The sequence below is a fragment of the Hyperolius riggenbachi genome, chromosome 10 (assembly GCF_040937935.1).
Source record: "Hyperolius riggenbachi isolate aHypRig1 chromosome 10, aHypRig1.pri, whole genome shotgun sequence".
NCBI classification, from domain to species: domain Eukaryota; kingdom Metazoa; phylum Chordata; class Amphibia; order Anura; family Hyperoliidae; genus Hyperolius; species Hyperolius riggenbachi.
This window is the reverse complement of record NC_090655.1, coordinates 234,039,882-234,059,192: the sequence shown is the minus strand read 5'-3', so window position 1 is coordinate 234,059,192 and position 19,311 is coordinate 234,039,882. Positions and strand designations below refer to the sequence as shown.

The 19,311-nt window shown below is 43.9% G+C and overlaps 2 protein-coding genes across 3 annotated transcripts in view; both read right to left on the bottom strand.

Annotated features, from left to right (window-relative positions):
• Positions 1-7,334, bottom strand: part of LOC137534841 (uncharacterized) — a 23,635-nt gene extending 16,301 nt beyond the window's left edge. Inside the window, exon 1 of one of the 2 annotated variants that reach the window (XM_068256507.1) lies at positions 7,255-7,334. The gene's annotated coding sequence lies outside the window, so the exon portion shown is untranslated. Of the gene's footprint in view, positions 1-6,110; positions 6,168-7,254 lie in introns of those variants that run through there. The other variant, XM_068256508.1, reaches the window with a different exon arrangement.
• Positions 6,238-19,311, bottom strand: LOC137534834 (zinc finger protein ZFP2-like). Its single transcript, XM_068256497.1, has 5 exons — positions 19,243-19,311; positions 14,060-14,241; positions 13,836-13,933; positions 13,270-13,711; positions 6,238-8,202 (listed from the first exon to the last, which is right to left on the bottom strand). Exons 2-5 carry the CDS (start codon positions 14,139-14,141, stop codon positions 6,830-6,832), a joined length of 1,995 nt encoding a protein of 664 aa, XP_068112598.1. The 5' UTR covers positions 14,142-14,241; positions 19,243-19,311; the 3' UTR covers positions 6,238-6,829.

The following is a 19,311-nucleotide window of genomic DNA, read 5'->3' as shown; positions in this document are numbered from 1 at the left end:
GGGCCTGCTGACTGTGATGTAGAGGGTCAAAGTTGACCCTCCATGTGCATTATGGGGCGAACCGAACTTCCGCAAAGGTTCGCCTGCGGGACGCGAACGCGAACCACGGAAGTTCGCATGGAACCGTTCGCAGGCGAACCGTTCGGCCCAACTCTATGCGTAATATGTTGGCGCTTTATAAATACAATAAATAAATAATAGCTTCTGGGTCAGCACTCCGGTAACCTGTAATATTGCCCACTTACTTAAGCCATAGTAAAACATGGACATTACCTTGCACATCAGTTGTCGTTTAAGTTATATCTCACAGCAACTGATATATAATTGACAGCAATAGATATATTTAAATTCTGACAAAATCTTGTGACAACTGGAAAGGATCATTGTTAGAATTAAATGGTGAGCTTCTGAGAGGAATGGACAGAGAGGTAAGTATGTAATATTTATTTGTAGGTACATCATGTGGTTATTTTAAATAATTTGACTCAGTTCAGGTTCCCTTTAAATTATATTTAGTCAACCTTTGGAAATGTACATATTGTTGGAAAGCTGAGTCTTGGCTTCTATTTGCAATGCCCTGTGTTGGTACGATGCACCATTCCTGAGTTAGGGGGTATTGAACAAAGTGTGTTTACTCCCTTTAAAGTGATAGTCCCTGCTTTACTAGAATCAATGGGCTTGATTCACTAAGACAAATAGCGCAAATAGCCTTCTGTTGCTTACACTATTTAACCCTGCGTGCCTTAATGCATGCTATGCATGCTATTGTTAGCATAGCGTGCATTATTACCTGTTGTCAGAGGAGTGCTCACAATGCCCAGCAACAAAAACTGCACACAAGAATGAACCATCACCGCTTTAAAATTAATGAGGGTAAAATGGACACACCAGTGGGCCAACACTTCTGTGAACCAGGACACAGCATGGAAGATCTAAAAGTACTTATACTTACGGGTAACTTCAAAAATGAACAAGCAAGAAAGATTTCTGAGTACAAATTTATGAAAATGTTCAAGACATTAACAGAAGGTTTAAATTGTGGAATGGGATTCATGACTCCTTATGTAACATGATTGACTTGGCTTCACTATCTTCAGAAACCTGCTAGATTTCATGTTTGCTTGCATAAGCTCACTGGCTCCAGCCTGCTGATCACCTGACATCTAACTGCTAAACAGCAACCAGTACAACTGCCATCTTCATGCAGCTTCCCTGCATCAGTGTTTTACTACAGCTAACATCTAGAAATATGCCTGAAGAAGGGGACTAGATCCCAGAAAGCTTGCATTATTTAACTTTATCAGTTAGCCATTAAAAGGTATTACTTTTACAACACTTTGTTTTTTTCTACCTACATATAATGCCCAGCATAGTAAGTGCTTGTAGCTTACGCTGGCTATTAGCCAGTAACGGCCGCTCCGAACATTCAGCCCTGGACCCCTTCGAGTCCACTAACTTTAAGTAAGTGATCCTGGCAGTCTGATTGGCCCAATAGACTGCCTGTCAAGTGATGTCACGTGAGAAGCAGTCTATTGTGCTGGGATCACTTCCTTTAAAGTTACTGGACCTGAAGGGGTCCAGGGCAGGATGTTTGGAGCAGCCGTTAATGGCTAATAGCCGGCATAAGCTACAAGAGCTCACTATGCTGTGCAAAGCGAGCGCTCCTCTGACAAAAGCTTTTTAGGCGCTCCAAGTCTGCACCTTGGCCACCCAGACACGGCTTTATTTGATCTGAGGAAGCGGCCTGTGCTCCACGAAACGTGTTATCATTTTTGTGTCTGATTATTATCATTTTTTTCCTATATTGACGTTGCCCCTTCTTCTTAGAGGTAAGCCATTTTATATTTATTACATCCATGGTTATTTTTTGGGGCGCCTTCTAATCCCTTTTCTCACACAGGACACTACCAAACTTCTGGTACATGCCCTGCTTTTTCACGACTCGACTATTGCAACTCTCTGCTCTGCGGCCTCTGCGCTGTTTAGCCCCACTACAGTCCATCATGGACTCTGCTGCACGACTCATCCACCTCTCCTCCCGCTTCTACAGCCCTATTCCACCGTCACTACCTTCTTGGCTGCCAATCACACCTCATCCACCTCTCCTCCTGCTTCTCCAGCTCAATCCCCCTCTGTCAGTCCCTTCACTGGCTGCCAGTTACACCTCATCTGCCTCTCCTCCTGCTTCTCCAGCCTAATCCCCCTCTGTCAGTCTCTTCCCTTCACTAGCTGCCAGTCATACCTCATCCACCTCTCCACCCCCATCCCACTCTGCCAGTCCCTTCACTGGTTGCCAGTTACACAAAGGATGCAATTCAAATTCCTGGTACTCGCCTACAAGACTCTCTGCAACCTAGCTACTTCTTATCTACAGTAAACTTATTTACAAATACCATTCTACACACAATCTCCGCTCTACTAACAATATTTTTCTGTCTTCCTCTCTGGTCACCTCTTCTCACTTCGGCTTACAAGACTTCTCCCAATCCTCTCCCCTACTCTGGAACACTCTCCCTCAACACATCTGCCACTCACCCACACTTAACTTTTTTAGGGGCAACCTAAAAACTACCCTTTCAGGCAAGCATACTCTCCTACCTAGGAGACTTCGACCACTGACCACCATTTCTACCATCTCATGCACAGCTTCCCCTCACCTACTTTCCTAACCTTATTCCTTTAGACTGTAAGGCCTTTTGGCAAGGGCTCTCTTCTCCTTTTGTCTCACAATTGTGTGTAACGTGTGTACATACTTCCCACTCCTGTGTAAAAATCTGTAGTTGATTTGTTCACTGCATCAGGTTGTCCACCATTGTCTTGTATTGTTAACTGTTGTATTGTTTATTTTGTGTTGTTATATCTTGTTGTATGCTGTTGTACAGTGCCACTGAAGATGGTGACGCTATATAAAGTCATAATAATCCTTACCGTGGTCATAGTCTAAGGTCAATTTTGGTGTGTACCAATATACTTATCACCATCAGTTTATGATGGAAATAGAAATTTGTGAGCCGGGATGAAACCTACACAAACACAGGAAAAACATGCATACTAGAGGCAGATAGTGCCCTCACACAGCCTTGAACTGAAGAGCCTAGCATTGCAAGGTGAGAGAATTACCCAGTAGACGACTGTGTCATCAATCTTAATCAATCAGATTGTTTGTCAATTGTGAGTGAATATTGGCTTGCATAAGCCTTATTTCTGCAGGTCAGGCTTCTGCATTCTGCCTCTGTTTCACAGAGAAGGGACACTCTATTGAAGATGGTGAGGTGCAGATTTTAGACACAGAAGAAAACTGATTCACAGGTGGTGGTGGGGTTTATAATTAGCATACCATGCTGTTTTTTTTTTTTCACTTTGGAGGTAAAACCCACCTTCAAGTCAGGGCTGTGAAATAAAGATATAAACCGTCTGATTCCAACTCCTCAAGGTACCGCTAAGAACGAGAGGGCAAAAGTGAAATTGAGTGTCACAAAAGTCAAAACTGAATCTGAGCATTGGTGGAAGCAGGCTTTGGCAGAGGGGACTAACTTACATTGGTCATTTCTGGCTTCAGCGCTCCACGCCCCTATACATCCTCCCGATACTTCCACCTTCTGCTTCATCTGTGAAGGAAGAAGTATCAGGAGGATTTAGAGTGGTGCGCAGAGCTAAAGCCAGAGGTGTTATACCCTCTGCCACAGCCCATGTCTACCAACGCTTAGTTTCAGTTAAGCACCTGACGTAAATTACTTTCAAATTCACCCCTCAGCCTTCCCTCTGACTTTGACTTCAACACCAGCTCCTCTGTTTCTATTCTATGAATACATTTTCCACGTTGATTAGACAAATAAAACATACAAGGTATTTCCTCACTGGCAAATCTCAACATTTTTAAATCCATATCACGTTATTAAGATGGTGTCTGCTTTTGGGAACAGACCAAACAACTGCTGGCTAGAAAACTGATGCACTACACTACTACTCAATCATCTGAGTAAGCTTGGTGGGTGGGCGATACTAGTGATGACGTGGATACTATATCGGCGTCATTACCAACGCATATACCGGAAGTCTGTCCGCATGAGCCGGAGGAGCCGGGAACAGCAGTGTTGAGCAGCAGCGCAATGTGCAGCGGTCCTGTAGTAGGACTAACAATATTACAGCCATGGATACGGAAAGATCAGGAGGTGGTGGTGAGAGCCCACTAGGGCAACCCTGCTGTACTGTTGTGTGTTAAAAATAGGCGCAATGCTCCGCTGCAGCGTATGAGAGATATTGGCAAGGGAGACTTGAGCGCAGGATACAGCCGGTATATGGGTGATCCTGCTGCAGCACAAGTCCCGGCCGTGTTCCCCCTCCAGCCCGCCATGGAGCATACGAGAGGTATCGGCACAGGAGACTTGGGCGCAGGATACAGCCGGTATATGGGTGATCCTGCTGCAGCACAAGTTCCCGGCCGTGTTAAATACTATTCCCCCTCCAGGCCGCCATGGATGGTGGGGAATGGAATAATTTGGCTTTCAGCAATTGCTGGAAGCCGAATTATTGTGTTTTAAAAGTAACTTCAGCTCCGTCTTCTGATGGCGCCGAAGTTACTCACTGTGCGCTGCTATAGCCGTAATTCCTATTACAGTCTATAGTGGCGTCGGCTGCGCCCAAGTCTCCAGCGCTGGATTCACCGTGTTCGCCGCTGCAATCTGCAATAAATTTAGCATGTGATGACCCAATTGACTGCGATATAACAGACAAACTCTGGTGGAACCCATTACTGCAGGAGGTCCATATGTCCAACAATAGAGAGGATTGATGGTTAATCTATTGACAGCCAACAATTCAAAAACTCCCGGGAGTATAATGGACACTGGAGTGAATGGGGTGTAAATGAAGTTGTGTATGTGACGCAGCCAGCTACGTATGATCAGGCCATTACTGTAGTTCATCCACTTTTAAGGGGGAAGGGTAACTTTGTATTGCATGCAAAAAATGTAGGATAGGAAAATGAGGGGAGTGGAGCCAACTGGTAGACTAGGTATTTTAGAAAAATATCAAAAAGGTTTATTAATCAATAATCAAAAACACACAAACACATTAACAGTAAGGTTAAAATACTGCTAGGTGGCCACCCCACAACCAAACCGGCGCCTTCACAATCACACCAACACAGCATCTATAACTCTCTGGACCAACAGAGGATTTCAACTTTGTATTGCAGACAATAAAGTTGTTCATCTGACTGAAGGAGACACTGGTGAAATGTTATATTTATTATTGCACTACCCTACTGGCCATCCAAACTGGTCACTGCCATCATGAATGAGGAGACGGTTAAAGTCTAAAGATTCCTCTTAGATTGCAAGTCTTTGGGAGGGTCCTCCTCCTCCTAGTGTATCCTACCTGATCACACACCCTCATTGCCATGCACCCCTCCCATTGACAGGCTTATACCCTTGTACCTTTCCTATGTTAATTAACACTGTAATATGTAACATAGTAAATATGTCAATTAACATAGTAGCGGCCTTGCTAGTGAAGTATTACCGTCGCGATAATTCACAGCAGGGGACAGTATTTAAAGGGAACCTAAACTCAGAAGGATATGGATTTTTCCTCTTAAAATAATACCAGTTGCCTGACTCTCCTGCTGATCCTGTGTCTCTAATACTTGTAGCCACAGCCCCTGAACAAGCATGCAGAGCAGGTGCTCTGAATGAAGTCAGACTGGATTAGCTGCATGCTTGTTTCAGGTGTGTGATTCAACCATCACTACAGCCAAAGAGCTCAGCAGGACTGCCAGGCAACTGGTATTGTTTAAAAGGAAACATCCATATCCCTCTCAGTTAAGGTTCCCTTTAGAGGCGTGCGCGTTGCTATGGAAGCAATGCTCTATGCTAAGTATGGCACGCTATGCTGCAAGGAGCGAGTGTAGTAAGCATAGCAGCTGCTAATTGTTTTTTAATCTAGGCCATTGCACCTCAAACATACTGAAAATACCTATTTGTAATGTACTATAATCTACATTAAAGTTATGTAGAAATATTGGGTTGCATACAAACTCGGCTGGACCGCATACTTATGAAACAAATATGAACTGGGATGAATTCTGACAGTAGGGAAGTATGGCTTACCTTTAGCTTTTTCAACAACAGATCAAGGTGTCACTTTGAAGTGACATACTCTTTGGACAACTAGAAATAAATTATAATAGGATACTTTGAAAAAATAAAAAATCTTATTGCAAAAAAGAAAACACAATGGAAACTTAATCAAGATATTTAATAAAGAAAATACAACAGTTAGTGTGAAAATTCATTTTTAAACATGAGAGAACACTTTCTTTAAGAATTCCTCAGATTTCTAATACGATTCCCACAATGGGTTTGATTCATTAAGTTGCACTTTTCTAGCAGCATAAGTTAAAAATCAGCACGCACACACTACATGCAGGAGTGCTGCGTAGCATGCGCTCCTAAATTACGTGCTCCTTCCTAGTTACGCACGCTCCTTCCTAGTTATGGACGCTCCTTTCATCTTGTGAAGTAGTGTGATCACGATACTTCACTAGTGCAGCCGCGATACTTCACTACTGCAGCCGCGATACTTCATTGGCAAGGGCGTTACTATGTTAATACGCGTAGTAGTGGCTGTGCTAGTGAAGTATCACGGTCGTGCTACTTCACATCTCCTGGAAGATGAAAGGAGCGCCCATAACTAGAAAGGAGCACGCATCACAATATGCAGCACATAGCGTGCATGTGCTGATTTTTAGCTCACGCTGCTAGAGCAATGCAACTTAATAAATCAAGCCCAATATTTCCACCTATTAAATCCATCCATATGCTTGTCATCAGCAACTGTGTGTTTTCTGATGTAGAAGTAAAGGCTGCTTTTTTGTAAAACATTTTCCACAGTCTGAACAGCAATAAGGACGCACTCCTGTGTGAACTCTCTGATGTACGAGAAGTATTCCCTTACGGCTGAAACATTTCCCACACTCTGAACAGGAAAAAGGCCGCTCGCCTGTGTGACTCCTCTCGTGTTTAACAAGGTTTCCTTTAAGAGTGAAACATTTCCCACACACTGAGCAGGAAAAAGGACGCTCACCTGTGTGACTTCTCTCATGTTTAACAAGGTTTCCCTTTAGGCTGAAGGATTTCCCACACTCTGAACAGGAAAAGGGGCGCTCGCCTGTGTGATTTTTCTCATGTCTAACAAGGTATCCTTTATCACTGAAATATTTCCCACACTCTAAACAGGAAAAAGGACGCTCACCCGTATGACTTCTCTGGTGCTGAAGAAGTGTTTGCTTTTGGCTAAAGGATTTTCCGCATTCTGAACAAACAAAAGGCCGCTCCCCAGTATGACTTCTCTGGTGCAGAAGAAAATGTTCTTTCCGGCTGAAACATTTCCCGCACTCTGAACAGGAATAAGGACGTTCACCTGTGTGAACTCTCTGGTGTACAACGAGGTCTCCTTTATGAGTGAACAGTTTCCCACACTCTGGGCAGGAAAATTGCTTTTCCCCAGTGTGCAGCTTGAAGTGACTATGGAGGTGTGCTTTTTGTGAAAAACTTTTATTGCATCTTGAACATGAGAATGGCTTCTCACCGGTGTGGCCTCTCTGGTGAATTACAAGCTTTGTGCTTGTTTTGAATGATTTCCCACACACATCACATGGAAAGGGCGTTTCACAGGTGTGGACTGTTTGGTGTTTAACAAGGTGTGACTTTGTTATAAATGATTTCCCACACTCGGAACAAAGATAGGGTCTTTCATTTGTATGAATTCTCTCATGTTTAACGAGCTCTGATTTCCATCTAAAACACTTCCCACATTCTGAACAAGACAATGGTGATCTCTTGTGCGAGTGCATTTTCTGGTGCGCAGCAAGGGAAGCTTCAGTTTTACAACATTTGTTGCATTCAGGACATGAAAACATTCGATGTTTGGCAAAACATGAAGGGACACCAGATGATTTCTGAAGGATTAACAGATCTGTTGCTGTACCGGCTCTGTGACATGTTGGATGAGTACGTGAAATAACAGCTTGCGATTTCTCATGACTCTTCTCACCACCAGTGGCAGCTGTTCCACCATTTGGCCTGTAATGTCTGTGGTTTCCAGCAATAGAAGAATGACGTCTGATATCATTACCTTCTGCAGCATCATTAGAATGTGACATATGATGTTCCCCTGGGATGTTCCTGACATATTGTCCGCCTGATGGAGAGAAGAGATTATTGTTACACTTGGGGTACTGTTTCATGTGCTACAGTCAGCGGTATGGAGATGTACCTTTCATATGGTGTACAGTATCTCCTCCTCATTTGTTGGTACTATGATGTTACACTGAGGAATAGAGATGGGCCTTTCATATGGTGTACAATATCTCCTCCTCATTTGTTGGTACTGTGATGTTATACTGAGGGATGGGGATGGGCCTTTCATATGGTGTACAGTATCTCCTCCTCATTTGTTGGTACTATGATGTTATACTGAGGAATGGAGATGGACCTTGCGCATCATGTACATTATCTCCTCCTCATTTGTTGGTACTATGATGTTATACTGAGGAATGGGCCTTTCATGTGGTGTACAGTATCTCCTCCTCATTTGTTGGTGCTATTATGTTATACTGAGGAATGGAGATGGGCCTTTCATATGGTGCACAGTATCTCCTCCTCATTTGTTGGTGCTATGATGTTATACTGAGGAATGGAGATGGATCTTTCTTTAGCTATCTATATGTGGGGTGCACCTATGCCTAGCTATCTATATGTGGGAAACCTATGCCTAGCTAGCTATATGTGGGGAGACCTATGCCTAGCTATCTATATGTGGGGGACCTATGCCTAGCTATCTATATATGGGGGACCTATGCCTAGCTATCTATATATGGGGGACCTATGCCTAGCTATCTATATGTGGGAAATCTATGCCTAGCTATCTATATGGGGGGACCTATGTCTAGCTATCTATATTGGGGACCTATGCCTAGTTATCTATATGGGGGGACGTATGCCTAGCTATCTATGTGTGGGGTGCACCTATGCCTAACTATCTATATGTGGGGTGCACCTATGCCTAGCTATCTATATGTGGGGGACCTATGCCTAGCTATCTATATGGGGGGACCTATGCCTAGCTATCTATATGGGGGGCAGCTATACCTGGCTATTTTAAATGTTGGTAGATCTTTCGAGCTCGGCAATTTTAAAAGTAGCTCGCGAGTCAAAAAAGTGTGGGCACCCCTGGTGTACAGTATCTCCTCCTCATTTGTTGGTACTATGATGTTATACTGAGGAATGGAGATGGGCCTTTCATATGGTGTACAGGATCCCCTCCTCATTTGTTGGTACTATGATGTTATATTGAGGAATGGAGATGGGCCTTTCATATGGTGTACATTATCTCCTCCTCATTTGTTGGTACTATGATGTTATACTGAGGAATGGAGATGGGCCTTTCATATGGTGTACAGTATCTCCTCCTCATTTGTTGGTGCTATGATGTTATACTGAGGAATGGAGATGGGCCTTTCATATGGTGTACAGTATCTCCTCCTCATTTGTTGGTACTATGATGTTATACTGAGGAATGGAGATGGGCCTTTCATATGGTGTACAGGATCCCCTCCTCATTTGTTGGTACTATGATGTTATATTGAGGAATGGAGATGGGCCTTTCATATGGTGTACATTATCTCCTCCTCATTTGTTGGTACTATGATGTTATACTGAGGAATGGAGATGGGCCTTTCATATGGTGTACAGTATCTCCTCCTCATTTGTTGGTGCTATGATGTTATACTGAGGAATGGAGATGGGCCTTTCATATGGTGTACAGTATCTCCTCCTCATTTGTTGGCACTATGATGTTATACTGAGGAATGGAGATGGGCCTTTCATATGGTGTACACAATCACCCCCTAATTTGTTGGTACTATTATGCTATACTGAAGTATTTTAAATGAGCTTTTCATATGGTGTACAGTATCTCCTCCTCCCTTACAGGGCACACCAGTGTGTGAAAATTACCTATCCACCTATCCCTTTGCCTAATCTTCCAGTTAGTTTGGCACTGTTATTGGCCTGAGGAAGTGGGCTCTGACCCGTGAAACGTGTTGCCTGTGCTGCTAATAAAAACCTTTGTTATTACAAAGATTTTTTCGTCATTGAGGTAAGTTAGCTCAAATGTATTTTTCGTTTTTTAAACTGTTTTTAGATGCTTTTATACTACACCAGGGTGCCTATTATACCCTTATTGTGCTAACATACCCCCTTACCTCACCCGTTTGGGGGTGGAGACAGAACACACGTGGTTTCCACCACGGTGGACTCTTGTCTCCTTTCTTTTACCAAGGAGAGTGACCGCATGCAGGTCCCCAGTGACCACCTCGAGTGGAGTTGGGTTTGTTGTCTCCACCTGCTTCCTGTGGTCAGTTGCCCCCCTGCAACCCACCTTTGTGAGTAGTGTCTTACTTTCTACTATCCCAATTTGTTTTTGACATACTACACTATTGGGCTCCCGCTTTTGTCTCCTGTATCTTGTCACTAGAGGGTGCTTGCGACACCCACATCCCACCACACTGGGTAGAAAGATCAATTTCTTTTAAAGTTAGCCAATAAATTGTATAATCCTAATTCAAAACTTTCTGCTGTAACTGATGGCTAACATGGTACAATCCTTAGTAAGACAGCAGATAGTTTTACTCTTTAAAAATGCAGTTAGCCCAAAACTTATCTTCTATCACTTATAATGCATTTTCATGTTACAGTCCAGCTGTAGTGAGATGGATTATATTATAAGGCTGTCATATGCATTTCCTTTCAAGCATTGCCCTTTTCCTGGCAGTCCTGCTGATCTTTCTGGCTTCGGTAGTGTCTGAGTCACAGACCTGAAACAAGAATGCTGTTGGTTGTTGTGGTCAAATGTTAGTCACAGCATCTGATCTGAACACTCATTCTGAGTCAGTGGCTTAAGTACTAGAGATACAGGTCCAGAAAGACAGCCAAACAAATGATATTGTGTAAAAGGAAATCAATATGGCAGCCTCCATATACCATAACACAGAGACAATGGGAGCCCAAATGGTGTAATATTTTCTGTCAATTTGAGACTGAGAGTAATTAAAGAGGTTACTTACAAAACAAGGTGGTTGTGATGAGCAAGCAACCAAAATAGCTTGTGGGAGAATAACTGTCTCCCCTCGGGTACAGAGTCCACTACTGTACTTGCTATATAAGTGAAAAATAGGCTGGAACCTGTCATCTGGCAGGAGGCCGCCCTCCGCAGGAGGGTAATAGACACAGAAGGGGGAAGAGGTGCCCAGGAAGAATAAAATACATTCAAATCCTAAAATCAGGATTAGGAGGTCGCTTACCTCAAGGATTACACAGATATAGCATGAACTGAAATGGGTTTGCAGTTTGCACAAGAGCAATGCGCATTATAAGCATACACCACTGACTTCATCAGGCTAAGCATCAGTGCCAACAGCCAAAATAGCCTAACATTGAGTGCCTCTCTGCTAGGCTATTTTATTCATCCTGGGTACCTCTTCCCCCTATTGTGTCTATATGCCAGTTTACAGGATCACTTTAAGGGGTGATATAAAAATGTGCTTAAGCTCTGTCACTTTTGATCTAGTGGATTGGCCGGTCACTAAAAATCAGTAAGCATCAGACTCACATTTTCTTCCATAGTACAGTATATCCAGACCAGAGATTACACATTGCTTATCCTGCCAGCAATGCACAACGCTCAGTCCTTCTTTCTATGACCATCTCATCTGAGTCCTTCGGCTGCACAGGAAGTATGGTCATGATATCAGTATGCCACGCCCCCAGGTGCTAGTACTACTGAACACATACACTAACCGAAGATAGGTACCAGGGAAAAGCATACAAAACACACTTGTCAATTAGACATGCCCTATGGGTACTGAATCAGGTATGATGCACCTGATGTATACTAGGAATAAATATTGATTAAAAGGCACCCCTGCGTATTGGTGCTTTATGCAGTGACACTACCTATATAGATGTAGTAGTACTGTATTGTGGGGGTCCTGGCTGATCCCCCTCCACTGAAACAATATGTCAGTGGGGTGTAGCTATCCCACACCAATACTACAGTGTGTACTGCTAAAGGGTGGTATGGACCAAAGTGTGGTCGCAGGTGTGATATTATGAATCACCTCAGCAATCACCTCAAGGTGTAGGTCCTGTACACACCCCTTAGGGGAGGCTAAATTACAAAAGTGCTATGAAATGTGCATCGTGCTGTACATACAGAACCCTAATGAGATCACATTACACCTAAAAACGGCTTCTTCAGAAGGTGCTATACATATATTACATGAGTGCTATACAAAGTACACATCACCACAAAATTAAAATAGCAAAATGCCCCCCATATCTGATAGCCCCTGTCAGAGCTAAGGGGTGTGTACAGGACCTACACCTTGAGGTGATTGCTGAGGTGATTCATAATATCACACCTGCGACCACACTTTGGTCCATACCACCCTTTAGCAGTACACACTGTAGTATTGGTGTGGGATAGCTACACCCCACTGACATATTGTTTCAGTGGAGGGGGATCAGCCAGGACCCCCACAATACAGTACTACTACATCTATATAGGTAGTGTCACTGCATAAAGCACCAATACGCAGGGGTGCCTTTTAATCAATATTTATTCCTAGTATACATCAGGTGCATCATACCTGATTCAGTACCCATAGGGCATGTCTAATTGACAAGTGTGTTTTGTATGCTAGTACTACTGTACAGGAACTGCTGCTCTGCAGGAACTGCTACTCTGCAGGAAATACCAACCCTTCTGGCTAGGATGGGCTATGCACATTGCTGATGAGCAGAAGGGCATGTAATGAACCAGCATACATAGAAGTTTTACGCAGAGGGCTTTTTGGCACAAGGTGAGCCAAATGACGGCTTACCCCGCTGCTGCACAAATTCGGGGTGGCGTTAAATACTATTCCCCCACCGAGTTGTAGCATCTCAGAGGGAGAAGTAATTTGGGGTCTGGTAATCGCCCGAATTACACGTGCATGGGCACGGACTATAGCATTACTGCTATAGCCGCACCAAGCTTCAGCACTACGCGGCATGCATCAAAAAGCCCTGCTTCGAATAAATCATCCCTTTCCTGGATATACTATGAGGGTAGTCTGGTGCCTACAGATTCTCAGTGCAGGGTAGAGTATTACTTTAAGCTTGCACATGTAAAAGAAAAGATTCCACTGCACTTCATAATATTTACCTGTGTTGATATATTCAGTAATGACATCATCTTTAATGTTCTCCGTCATTTCATTGCCCTTCGTGGACTGCTGATCACTCTTCATATACATCTCTTCATCTTCTACTTTAATTATCCTAATAAGTTCACTCTCCTTCATAGATTGCTGATCATCCGCCACATACATCTCATCTTCTTCCTCTTCCCCCATCGCATCACCCTCCTGCAAACACTGCTGATCCCCCCTCTCATATGTCTCTCCTTCTTTCTCTTTAACTGTCGTCATCACATTACTCTCCTCCGTAGGCTGTTTACTTCCCCTCATACACGTCTTATCTTCTTCTTCTTCTTCTTTAAATGTACCCATCATGTCCCCCACCTGTGTAGAATGCAGATTAACCTTCACTTGTGTTTCTTCTTGTTCCACTTTTAGCTCAATTTTCATAGCAGTCAGTTCAACAACCTAAACTCAGGAGATACAAAAGTGAAATTTGCATACAGTCTGCATAAATGCTGTGGCATACAGCAACACTAATCTTGTAAAGGACAGAGAGATGTTTAAGTTCTATACCCCCAGGCCCACATACTTGATAATGGTGAGGGATGGTGGGATCTTTCTGTGGACAATCCTGGGAATAAAGAGGACCTGTACATCTCTCTGGTGGGTTTCTGTTACTGGATTCATCTGTAGGAAACACACACAGTGACTGAATGCATTGCTTTTATGTGATTTTCAGATGATGGAGGGGAGTTCCTAATTATACCCTCCATACTGCTCTCTCCATTACAAGGAAATAAAGTCGCCTCTTACCCAGTAATGTGAAGGACGGCTGATTCTTCATCATAAGTGGTAGAGATTCTTTTGTGTTTCTGCTCCTCCCCAACGGAGACATAGAAGAAAGGACCTTTCTGACATACCCTCTTGGTCATGTGATTCTAATTTTCATCCCTCAATACAGATGTGGTCATGTGATCAGTACACGACACTCCTCTCTGTAGAGTAATGATAAAGTGAGAATTACCTGAACTGTGATAAATAATGCGCAGAAAGCTTCCGCTCACAGCTGGATAGTATTTTAATGACTCAGAAACAGCTTGATGCAGTACAGATACTAAACAAATGATTGCCAGTATGACAGGATATACACATGAATGATCAGAGCATGTTTCATAAAACACACACGTCATAAGTCATTCCTTAAAGGGAACCTAAAGTGAGAGGTATACAAAGGCTGCCATCATCATTCTGTGTGGATGCTCTGCCTCTAATACTTTAACGCACTGATTCAGAATGGGCATGTAAATCAGGTGATGTGACTCTGGTCTGACTTCACTGGCTGCATGCTTGTTGTAGGTGTGACTTACAAATAACTAAAGCCAAAGGCTCAGCAGGACAGCCAGATAGCTGGCATTGTTTATATGGGAATGTAGATGACAGTCTCCCTTTAAGAGTAATAGGATCTCCAACAGCCAAATATCTGTCCCTTCCAGTAAGCTGGGATCTAAATATGAAATTCCTACATGATGGTATGACTGATGGTCATTGTTAGAGCTGAGCTCTCGGATTCCGAATTTCGAGTTTGCCATCGGAATTTGGCAGTTCTGAGTAAGCACTCGAAACGCTAAAATTCGGCAATTCCGAGTACCGAATTCGCGTTTACATTGAAGTCAATAGTGCTAAATTCCGTGGTTGATTGTGAAGCCCCCTTACATGCTATCATCGCCAAATTTGGCATGTATATTAAGCAGATGAGTAGGAACATGGTTAAAAAAAAATTGTGAAAAAACCTATAGTTTTTGAATTAAACGATTTTAAAGTTTCATAGGAAAAATGGTTTTTAAACTGTATAAAATGACACTGCTGCAGTACAGGTTACTGCATTCCGAGTTCTGTATACATATTGTATACATTTCATGAAGAGAGACAGCATGGGGTCCCCCCTCCCAAGCCTCCTTAACCCCTTGTCCCCCATGCAGGCTGGGATAGTCAGGATGCAGAGTCCCGGCCACATGGGGCTTCGCACCCTGAGCTATACCAGCCTGCATGGTCCATGGTATGGGGGGGGGGCTCTGAAGGAGAGGGGTGGCCAACCTCCCCCTCTCCCCCAGAGCCCTTGTCCAATCCATGGATAGGGGCTCTTCCCCACCTCCGGTGCCCCAGGAGGAGATGGGGGCTGCTGACGTCCTGGGGGGTTCATGGTGCCATCCGGGGGTCCCCTTTAACAAGCAGACTCCGGAAGCCGCCCCCTCCCCAGGAGAAATGAGTATAGGGATACACGGTACCCCTGACCCATTTCAGCAGAGAGTTAAAAAAAGAAATAAAAACACCACAACGAAAAAAGTCCTTTATTGCTCTGGATTAACCAGGGATACTTACCTTGCAATAATCCCACGCCAGTATCCTCAGGAGTGGTCCCACGCCAGTATCCTCAGGAGTGGTCCCACGCACCCGCCCAACTCCCGGGGCTGAATGGCTATAGACAGCCTCTGCAATCTGTATTGCATAAGCTAGAAACACGAAAATTGTTTACTAACACAAGAATTTTCAGCAAACAGTGTCATAAACAAAATGGCTGCTGGGGAATCCCCGTTCCCCGGAGGCAACCTCAGTGTCAGACTGAGCGTTATTTCACATAAATAGGTGGGTCCAGGGGACCAGGGCACCTCCTGCTCTGGTCACCTGGACCCACCATCTATGTGAAAAATGGCTGGTTTCGCCACTCTAGTGTGGCCTCCAGCGTTCCGGGATTTCCCAGTGGCCATTTTGATCACATCACTGTTTGCCGAAATTTCTTGTTTCAAAGGCAACATTTTCGTGTTCATAGCCTCTGCTATACAGATGCAGAGGCTGACTGTGACCATTCAGTGGCGGGAGTTCGGTGTGGGAGGGTGGTGAGATGTCCTAGGAGGATACTGGCGTGGGACCACTTCTAAGGATACTGGTGTGGGATTTTCGCAAGGTAAGTATCCCTGGTTAATTTAGAACAATAAATGACTTTTTTCGTTGTCGTGTTTTTTTTTTTTTTTTTTAACTCTGCTGAAATGGGTAAGGGGTACCGTGTACCCCTTTACTCATTTCTCCTGTGGTGGGGGCTGCTTCCGGGGTCCGCTTGTTAAAGGGGAACCTTGGATGGCACCATGAACCCCCCAGGACATCGGCGGTCCCCACCTCCTCCTGGGGCACAGGAGGTGGGGAAGAGCCCCTTGTCCATGGATTGGACAAGGGCTCTGGGGGAGAGGGGGAGGTTGGCCGCCCCTCTCCTCCAGAGCCCCCCCCCCCCCCCATACCATGGACCATGCGGGCTGGTATAGCTCAGGGTGCGAAGCCCCACATGGCCGGGACTCCGCATTCTGGCTATCTCAGCCTGCATGGGAGACAAGGTGTTAAGGAGGCTTGGAAGGGGGGACCCCACGCTGTCTGTTTTCATGAAATGTATACAATATGTATACAGAACTCAGAATGCAATAACCTGTACTGCAGCAGTGTCATTTTACACAGTTTAAAAAACATTTTTCCTATGAAACTTTGAAATCTATTTGCTCAAAAACTATAAGGTCTTTTCACAAAAAAATGTTTTACCATGTTCCTACTCATCTGCTTATTATACATGCCAAATTTGGTGATGATAGCATGTACAGGGGCTTTACAATTAACTGCAGAAGTTGGCACTATTGACTTCAATAGAAATGCACTCGGAACACGAAAATTCGGAACACGAAATTCGGTTTTCGCATGCGGCACACGAAATTGTCAAAATCAGAATTCAGCTGTTCCGATCAGCCCTAGAAGCGACTTACACGGCTTCCGGTCCTCCGCAGGAACCGCGTGGTGACAAACATATGAAGTCGCGGGAGGGATGCAGCAAAAATGTCACTTCCGTCACATAAAGCCGCACTGCGTCAGTATAAAAAAACACTATGCGGATGTAGTCCCTTTTTTTTTTTTTTTTTTTTTTTAATGGGACCCCAATGGATGGGAGACATCCCTGTTACCAGTGACGCACCTCTCCCATCACACCCACATATCTACTTTTTATGACGAGTCAATTGCTATTTATACCCCCATATTTCTGCAGTTTTCACCTTATGGCGAGATATTTAGTTTTACAACCCGCACGTAGTTTTACAGCCGCCAGGCTACACAGATTCATTAAAGAAGTCTTGATCCTGAATATGCAGCCTGAATCTAATGAAAATTAGCAACGATGGCCCTTAACAGGCAAAACTGGCCAGAGCAATGCACCTGTGACTAATTTGCATAACCCCGCCTCCTCCTGATGCTACCCTTCTGTGGATCTATATCAATACATCATGTTTGTTTTCACATTTTGCGTTAACAAAAGAGTGCTAACTGTTAGCACGGCCGTTTTCGCGCAAATTTTCACGTGTGCGCGCGATCGCGAATTTTCACGCGCAATTAAACGTTTTCGCGCACAGCAAAATCGTTATCATTTTTGCACGCAAACTCGAGTTTTCGCGCGAAAACAATAGCGATTTCAGGCGAAAATTTGCGTTTGCGCGTGAAAACGTTTAATTGCGCGTGAAAATTCGCGATCGCGCGCAAACACGAAAATTCGTGCGAAAACGGCCGTGCTAACAGTTAGCACTCTTTTGTGAATCAAGCCCATGGTGTATATAATCTATATATAATTGAAATTATGATGGAGAAGGTACTTTTGTATTACGCGTCCAGCAGAGCGGCTGATGGAACTGATCCTGTTACCGGGGCTCACCGCAGCTGAGTGGCAGACTGCGGAAGGACGGCATGAGACTTAGACGTGTTTATGGGGCGGGAGAAAGCCCCGGGTAAATATCAGAGTTTTAGTATTGTTCGTCTCTGAGTCTCTTTAAAGTCCTTCGACAGGAAGTTGCAAGGTCTCCTGGGATTTGACCTCGAAAAAATGCAATCTCCTTGCCTTTTTTCTATGCGATTTTCTAATGCAGTCACTGCGATTGCAAGTTTCTAAAATCGCATCATACTACTGTGTACAATTCATCACAATTTTCATTATTTTTAAAAAGGCTTTGCAATTGAAAAAAAATGCATGATGTTATAAGAACACAGCGCAACGCAGTCTGTTTGTACAGCCCTAATGCACTAATCCTTAATCTGCACTGACAGCACATGTAATGCTGGGTTCACATAGGACATAACGTGAAACGCTGCGTTTTATGTCATGTTGTAAGTTAATGTTGTGTTCGGTGTATGTGCGTTTGTGGTGCGTTTGCAATGCGTTTTCCATGTGTTTTAATGCGTTTGCATATACAAAACGCATATGCGTTTTGTATACGTTTTCCATGCATTTTTAGATTTCCATTCATGCAAATCACTTGGAAGACAGCAGGAAACCAAAATACAGCAAAAAAAAAAAAATATTTTGGGGAAAAAACGCATAAAAAACGCATACCATTGCGTTCCTATTGACTTTCATTTTGTGCGTTTTGTGGGTACGCATTACACAAAGGGAGTCAAGAAGCCGCTACTGCCACACATCTAACCGAGCCTTTTTGAGCACACCAGATTGATGCCAGTCTGAACGTAAATCGATCGGGCTTCCAAAGTGCAGTATTAGTCTCTGGCATATTCAGGCCGGTTTCGCTCTGAATGTTGGCGGAAGCCTGGCAGCCGCACTGCCGACAGCATTCTTCGGGGATTACTGCGTTAGTACGCGGTAACTCCTATCTGGCAGCCGGCAAAGCAGGAATCAACCCATCATCATTGTAACACATATAGCTTTGTATAGCCAGCAGACAATATATTAGATACAAGGAAATGGGGGCACACTATAGAATATAGCACACTATAGAATATACTAGGAAACGGGGACACACTGTGAGAACACTAGGAAGCTGGGGCACACTATAGGGTCAGGGGGAAGTTTTAATACTCTCTCTCCCATTACAGCATTCCCCGAAATGTGTAGCAGCAGCAGCAGTAGCTGCTATTGGGGAGATTAATGTTTCACCAGCTGTAAATATAAAATCATCTCTTACCATCTCTGTTGCTAGTCGTCCTAGCAAATAGCAATAGCTTTTTTGTATTTTACTTCTCCACCCCTGACT

What these genes read in the sequence shown, in the direction of transcription:
- LOC137534834 (XM_068256497.1), bottom strand. Translation starts at nt 14,141, where the DNA reads ATGTCTCCGTTGGGGAGGAGCAGAAACACAAAAGAATCTCTACCACTT. An exon ending in GCCGTCCTTCACATTACTGG is followed by an intron (nt 13,934 to 14,059) that starts GTAAGAGGCGAC and finishes TGTTTCCTACAG; the next exon opens with ATGAATCCAGTAACAGAAAC. An exon ending in CCATCCCTCACCATTATCAA is followed by an intron (nt 13,712 to 13,835) that starts GTATGTGGGCCT and finishes TCCTGAGTTTAG; the next exon opens with GTTGTTGAACTGACTGCTAT.